We start from the raw sequence: 7,846 nt of genomic DNA, 5'->3' as shown, positions 1-7,846 counted from the left end.
TCAGCCTCAGGGTAACCTAAATTCCTTCTGCTTCACATGTCTCGGTTTGACTTTGAGGTATTTAACATTCACCTCTCATACTTGCTGTAAATTTGCCTTTTCCTGGAGTTGAGATGAATATGCAATGCAGTTAAAAATTAAGACAAATCCATTTGAATAAGAGACACCTCATTTTAAAAAATCCTGTCTTTTTTTTTTTTTTCCGAGACATATATACTGTACGTAAAAAGAGACAATCCGGAATAATATAATTTAGAGAGAAAAAAATATCCAACGCAATTCAGCTGAGATGTGTTTAACATCTGTTAAATCCTGAAAAAACTAAAACTAAAAAAAAGAAAAGAAAGAAAACAAATGTTTGTTATGTACTTATCTAGTGTGTCAACATCATTACGTAGCTTGGTACTTCATGCACTCATTGTGCATCAGTTTATGGTTCTGGGTTGAAAAAAATAAAACACACACCCACACACACCCACACACACGCACACACATACACACACTCATACACAAAATAATTACGATCATATCCATTCCTCTTCAAAATCTGAGCAGGAGCGGCAGAAGCACTATGAAGAGGAGACAGGTGTGTGAGTGGACTCCCATTGCGCCGCCGCTACCATCCTGAACTGCTCTCGGCCCTGACCGGAGGGAAGAAGAAGGGAGAACAAAGAACACCTGGGTAAGTTTCACCATTGGCTACGGTTTATTTATTTATTTTTTTCCTGTGTGTTAGCACTACTGGGGGACAAATTATTAAATTAACTTCCTCTATCTGCTGATAACAATTCATTGGCTTAATACCCTTTAAGCACTTGTGATTACTGTGACTTGAACAGTGCAGAGGATGAAGGATGTGGTCTTGTTTGTATGACAACGTGTGGCGACTGCTTCACACTGTGTTTTCTACACACAAGCCAGTGTAAATAATTAGCTGCGTCACTGATTACAGTTCATTGTTTAGAATTATTGGGGATTAGGAGGTATGGATTACAAGGTTTTATTAGCGACATGGCATCAGCTTGAGAACAGACTGAATTATTAGCTGTTTTCCTTACTTTCTCTCCTGCTTTGCAGCTGTGATGCCAAACTCTCTGCTCTCACAAAGTTCAATACACACCTTCACCTTCATAAAGACTTAGAGTGAAATAAATAGAACTATAACTCATTAATTACTGAATCTGTAGATTAAGCGAACCTCTCTCCTAAAAATCACATTTAAATACAACTCATTTGCAACACCAAATATTTTCTGAGGGAACCATAATGACATCTTAATTACTTTTTATCTACACATATAGGAATTTTATGTGCTCACTGCAACAAAAGCATCCTGAAATTTTTAATGTTTATGGATTGGTTGAGGGTAGGCAAACATTGTGGTATTGATTTAATGATGAAATCAAGACCAACTTGAACTTTATTTACATTGAATTAAAACCACAATGTTTCCCTGAACCTCCATCATAGTGCTTTTGCTGTAGAAATCTAACCACAGACTGGAGTCAGGATGAGAACCTGAGTTTGTGGTGTCTTTATATGAACACCATCCACCACAACCCCAGCAAAAATCTGGCACTTCCTTCACTGGAGAAAACATTGTCAGTAAACATAATCCAGGAGGCAATTATATTTCCCCACAAAATGTAATTCATAGAGTGAATGAGTAGTATTATGTAACTCCTAGGACATTTCACATAATTAAATATGTGAAATGTTTGTTGAAGTTAAACTAATCCTAATCCTAATGCCAAATCCTAAGACTTCATTTCTGATATGGAGTAACTCAGGGTTCTACCCCAGGTCCTCCTTTATTTTCAATCTGCCCCTAACATATAATGTTGACATTATTTGCTTGCAGTGCTTCAAATATGCAACCAAATCTGCTTGAATCTGTAAAACAGTTTATCTCAGATACAGATTTCCTAAGTGAATCACTCGCCTGGTTTTCTAACTCTAATTTATTCTTGCAGATTCATTGTTGCTAACATGAAGATATTTCTGACACAAACAGTATGTCATTGACAGGAATCATGCTGTGAATTCTTATTTTTGCACATATGGCTCAATGTGGATTTATTTGTACTTTCTGAATGATAATGGAAGAAGGAAGCAGGTAAACTAGAGCCAGGAAGCAAACGTTATAGGGCCCCTAAAGAAAAAACAGCATTTAAAATGACATATACAGTAAAAGCTTCCATTAAGAGGCAGGAGGTAAACTACATTTAGTGCCTCAAAATGATGCAGTCTGCAGCCTCAAATGAGGTAAAAAAAAAAAGTGTAAAAGGACTGAAACTGGGTGCTGTTCAGCATTTATTGCTTCAGGAAGGCAATGTAGTTTTTAACAAGGACATTCTTAGTACCGAGAACTGGTCTTTCTTAACGTGATGCTTTGGTCAGTTGTAACTGGGGGTCTGTCAGCAAATTTAATGCTACTATCGATGTTTTGGTGTTTTGCCCAGGTGTTAGTACATATACTAAATATAGTCCATATAATGTAAAATAAAGTATGTGCAGTACACACAGGGAGGGATGTACTATGTATACTTTACTGGAAAAATAAGTTTTTCTGCACGTTACCATTCCTATCCTTAAGAATCCCTCAGGAAATGTGGATAAAATGAATTAAAGTTTTATGTGTCCAATCAAACTGATTCTTATTCAACAAACCAAGCACAACCTCAGTATTTTTTAAATACATATTGGATAAACATGCTTATTATTCGTCTTCTTAGATTTAACAAAAATGCAAGCCAGAGTCTCAGCACCTTATATTAAAATTTAAGCTTTACTTTTGAATGCAGCTGTAGTGTTCTAATATTACTGTGTGACAGTGTTTGTGCAGTTTTTAAGAACACTGCATGAAATTCATAAGAATCTACTACTGAAACACAAAACAATTTAGTGATGCAACAGTGAAAACATAATATTTTCATCATACTCTTTTCAGGGATGAGGCAAGTTCCATCTAAATGAATGCATTGTGTGAGGATTGAGGACAAATTTTAACTTTTTACTTTGAAGCTTGTCACACAATGACTACTCATTTCCCTTGGATTTCCATGAGTTCACCACAGTTTCCTATGGGGCATCTATCCAATTACCCTGCCACAGTGGATTATCCCTAATCCTGCATATGGCTAATTAGAATAATGACGTTCACTCATAGTCAAAATCAAAGCCATTAATACAGTTCTGTGTTGTTAATGGAGTGAGTTTGCTGCAACCAGGGACTCACAAGGACACATTAAATGACAAGATGGGTGAGGTGTTTATCTTTGCACTATCACCTGAGTTCCACATGTTTAAAAGCAAGTTACAAAAAACATTTACAGGAATAATCAACACCAGAAATCTTCAATCTGCAGTCACGATTTGCAGATAGAGGAATCGTTTCGGCCTTCAGTGGGTTTTTGCTTTCACTATTTTTGTTTTCTGTGTAGGATGTGAAGTCGAAATTCAATAACAACAAGTACAGACAGTCACACAGGCACAAATGATGATAGCGAAAGATGAGGAATACTTACATTGGGAACAAAGGGCATGCAAAAATCAAAATGAAGCCAGTGTCATACAGAGAGGCGGTTAGGTTTGCAAAGGACAAAGATGAAACACGGTTAGTGCAAAGGGCTGCATTGACCATTTTCACAACAACACTAACACACTAACATATCAGTTCATAAATGGAACAAAGAGTCATTAAAAGAGTAGAATTTTGATAGGTTCAAACACTCGAGACATGATTTGTCTCTTCTCCTAAAGTACAGAAGAAACACAAATCAAAAAGTGGCACTGCAGCCTAACTTCCAGTTTGTGAAAATGGCAATGTTTGTCATGTCCCAGCATGCAGTTAATGCGTTTGATCCACAACAGCTGAAGTGCATGCTGGCGCAGAATACTAACCTTGCAATAGCGTTGAGCTAGTGGGTTCAATTACCACTACACCAGGGGAACAAATGAAACAGAGCAACATATCGGAACCAGAACAGCAACACATCATTGACAGCACTTGTGAAAAGCATGAAAAGTAAGCAGCTGAATGGACTTTTACATCATGGCTGCACAGTTACAGACTGAAGAGTTCACAGTGATAATACTGCCAACAGCCACTCATCAGATTACAGGTGGTGTCAAAAGTCCATTTCAAAGCTGTAACCCTACAGTATTTTAATTCGGATGTGGCCCCTCCACCTGTGACTTCTATGTTCACTTAGGAACTTCTACCTCTGGATACTGGACTCAAAGATGGCGCCCATTCTCATGCGCATGAGCCAGAAAAGGTGGCACCTTCCAGGTTTACTGATGCGTCGTGTGGACACCAGAGCAGACACTGTGGACTTCAAGACTCACAGAAGGACATTCATATAATGAAAAAGTGCAACTACAAATCACTGATTGTTGCAACACACTGTTCAGAGCAGAATGTCAACAACCGTTGCGTTGCCTAGCAACGTAGCTTTTTTTTGTGTGTGTGCAGAAAATGCACAGGCTCTCTTTTATATATAGTAAAATTTGAGCCATGAGGTACATTAAAAATGGAAAAGTCTCATGCTTTATAGGCCAAACAGCAAGGAGGCCTGGAAAATGTTTTAGACAAATCAGAATGAATAAGGTGCCATCTTGGAACAGTATCAAATTCTCATTTAAACTCAGTGAACTGTAGGTGCAGATTAGGTGTAATAATAAAGTCACATCACAGCAAAGCTGTGGCCCTTTACGTTTCTTTCATCTGTGCTTCTTTAATTTACCATAATGATTCATTTTAATTGATTTATTTAATCTACACAAACAGCATAGAAAGTGACTGAAAAAGTTGCAGAATTTTACTTTCACTGAAATACAGATTCACTCCATTCAATCTTACGTATTATAGCATTATAAATGTAACAGATTCCTGTACTCACCATAAAGAAGGAAGCTTGTGTTTGAGCTCCCGAGTTTGTTGATGGCAACACAGGTGTAGTTGCCGTAATCTCCGTCGGACACATTAAAAAAAGTCAGCTTGGACAGTGATCCAGTATTCACAATCTCCATGCCGTCAAAGCCATTGAAGATCCTAGGTAGGAGGAAAACAGTGAAAGCAGCTAACCATGTTAATTATGTTAATCACTTTGAGACTTGAGCACAATAACTATAATTTAATTAGGGTGATTTCACAGTAATCTTATAATCTTCGTGTCTGTGTGACTGGCAGCTGATCAATAACCATTGGTAACTGTGAAAACCAATCAGTAAGCATACACACATGCATAAATATAGTGTATATGTATACACACACACATGCACACTTCTTCCATTTGTCTACTTAAAATGCAAATGTAAAAGCCATTACCTTCTGTCATCTTTATACCACTCAAAATCTGCCTCAGGCACCGCATCAGCCTCACACTCCAGCACTCCTCTTTGGCCCAGAGTCACTCCAACATCTCTGCCCTCTGACACAGTTGGAGCATCTACACACAGGAGCACTGTGATCAGGACTACAAGGCAGCACAAGTCAAGGGTATCAGGAGAGGGGTCACAGCCTTCCGTCCTCCTGAGCCACAGCTGAGCTGATTCATAGCTGGGATCTGCACCGTGGCCACAACTGAACAGGAATTACGAGTTCAAATTACAATAGTTGTGATGCTGGTGAAACAGCGTGGTGTCAGGGTATAATGAGAGGGAATTAACTGTTCAGGGTTTTAATGTGATACAATCCATTCTCCATCTCCTCCAGCAAAGACACTACAACTTATTAAACAGCAAATTCACATTTGGTTCAGGAACAAACTTGTAACGGCACAGCCTTGCATGTTCAGGCTGAACTTTTCTGGATTAGTCAATTAAACATTTGGACAATAAAACGTACATAAAAACAGAAAATAATGGAAAAGCCTTTCACATTTCCCTCAAGTCCAATGCAATGTCAAAATGTAATTTTTTAAAATCCAACCAACAGCCAAAAGAGCTTTAACTGGCTAATGTTCTCAAACTCAGTTATCAAACTATCAACCTATTAAGCAATGGAGTGACAGTTTTGCCTCTGCTTATTACTAGAATTAGATATGAACCTGGTGCCGACTGTTTAAATCAACAGGCATTGTGAATGAAAGGAGCTCAAATCTGAAATGATTCCTCCGCTCTCCTTGATAAAAAGGTGTTTGAACTTACACATACAAACATATGTATTGCCCAATTGAAAATATAACTGCATACAAGCAAAATTCTATGTCTTCTTACAGCTATTTTATTTCACTGTGAATTAGAAAACTGTTCAAACTGTCTGGAGTTTAACATTTGAATAACACTTTTTAGACGGGTTACAACTAGTTTTAAATTTCATTTTTCTGATAAAGAAGCTAGCAAAAAATTGCACTGTGAAATCTTGAATGCTGCAAGCTGCCCATAACAATTTCCCACAGCCCAACATGACATCTTCAAATCACCTGTTTTTGTCTGAGCAAGTTTACAACAAAAGGCTTATAACTGATATCTGCAAACATGTTCAAACTTTCACATGATAAATGATTGAAATGGAAATATATGAAATGAAAAATAGCTGATGTCCCGCATGTTAACCGACTAACTCATAAACAAACTAATATTCCACAATGTATTTCTTATATTCAGCCACAGACTCACAGTTGACGGTGATGTCCACAGTCTGAACATCTGTGTCAATATCGTTGACAGCTGTGCATTCATATGTCCCCGCTCTCTGTCTGGAGATAGATGGGATTTCCAGGTACTCATCGTCTGATGCCAGGTCCCCTATGAAAGATCACAAGCACAAAGTGGGAGAAAGCGGAGATGGTCATTCAGAGTTAATGCGATGAGTCAACAGCTGTGGCCTCGATACTGATATTTTCACACTCCGTGTCCCTGCATGGCCTCTGGGAAAGTCGCTGTCACACTGCTGCACGGAGAAGAAGGAGGAGAAGGTGTTGATTATGGACATTTGTTACGATTAGAATTCATCGAGTTACTTTTTTGTGTTTGTTTTTGAGCTGTGATGCTCTGCAGCAAAAATTATTCTGGCATTTGAAAAAAAAAAAAAAAAAAAGTTCAGCTCCAGCTGCAACACAGAAATCAAAGATCTAAGTACAGCAACAACATCGGCGACAGATCCTGTAAAGTCTTGTAGCAGCCTGATCTGGTGTGACAGGCAAAATTCACACAGCTACATGTGTGTCAAAACGCACACTAGTAAATATCATGACATGTGCCCAATTCCGTCTCTTCCTCTGATGCTCCTCTCTTGTTTCTTTCAACACTTACAAAGACCGGCTCTTGAGCTTACTGACATTTTTCGGAGGATGTTACAACACTTGGTGATTAGTGCTTTGTTCAGCCCCCACTCATTATCACTCGTCTGTCAGAACTTTCATACTCTCCTCTTTCTTGTGTGTCTCTCAAGCCTGCAAGCACAACAGGACTGCTACTGAGATATGAGAATATAAACAGGGGGGGGGGGATGCCAGCCCCCGCTACTTTTTCTTGTATCAATCTGACACGCTTGACAGAGACACTTAATACAGCACTCAACATAAAGAACAAAGGACATAATTGACTTCAAGCCTCCTCCCAAGATGTTGGTAGGTGACAGTAATAAATTGCAAATGGATTCACTTTGCTGGGTTTCAGCACATTACTGAATTGCACCTGGGAAGGCTGTTATGGAGAGAAGTCCTCACTGACACGCTGATCACCTGACGAGGAGTATCAGGAGGACTCATATAGGTGTGCAGGTTCCACTCAGTTCCATCCGTGTGCTTCCTGTTCCCTTTTTTTTCCTGCTCGGTTTTCTCTCCAAAGAAGCTCCGTGTTCACCAATAGAGACCACAGTGTCAGTTAAAGCCTCGCT

General features: G+C 38.8%; 1 protein-coding gene across 1 annotated transcript in view; it reads right to left on the bottom strand.

Moving 5' to 3' along the window:
• Positions 1–453: 453 nt before the first annotated feature.
• The window catches only part of ntm (neurotrimin), a 93,833-nt gene continuing 86,440 nt past the window's right edge, over positions 454–7,846 (bottom strand). Inside the window, exons 4-7 of the mRNA XM_041051619.1 lie at positions 6,625–6,753; positions 5,333–5,453; positions 4,905–5,056; positions 454–629 (exon numbers count right to left, since the gene is read on the bottom strand). Coding sequence (XP_040907553.1) covers positions 541–629; positions 4,905–5,056; positions 5,333–5,453; positions 6,625–6,753 — 491 coding nt within the window. The 3' untranslated portion in view covers positions 454–540. The remainder of the gene's footprint in view (positions 630–4,904; positions 5,057–5,332; positions 5,454–6,624; positions 6,754–7,846) is intronic.

Source organism: Toxotes jaculatrix, chromosome 12 (genome assembly GCF_017976425.1).
Source record: "Toxotes jaculatrix isolate fToxJac2 chromosome 12, fToxJac2.pri, whole genome shotgun sequence".
NCBI classification, from domain to species: Eukaryota; Metazoa; Chordata; class Actinopteri; family Toxotidae; genus Toxotes; species Toxotes jaculatrix.
This window is presented reverse-complemented; position numbering and strand designations above follow the sequence as displayed.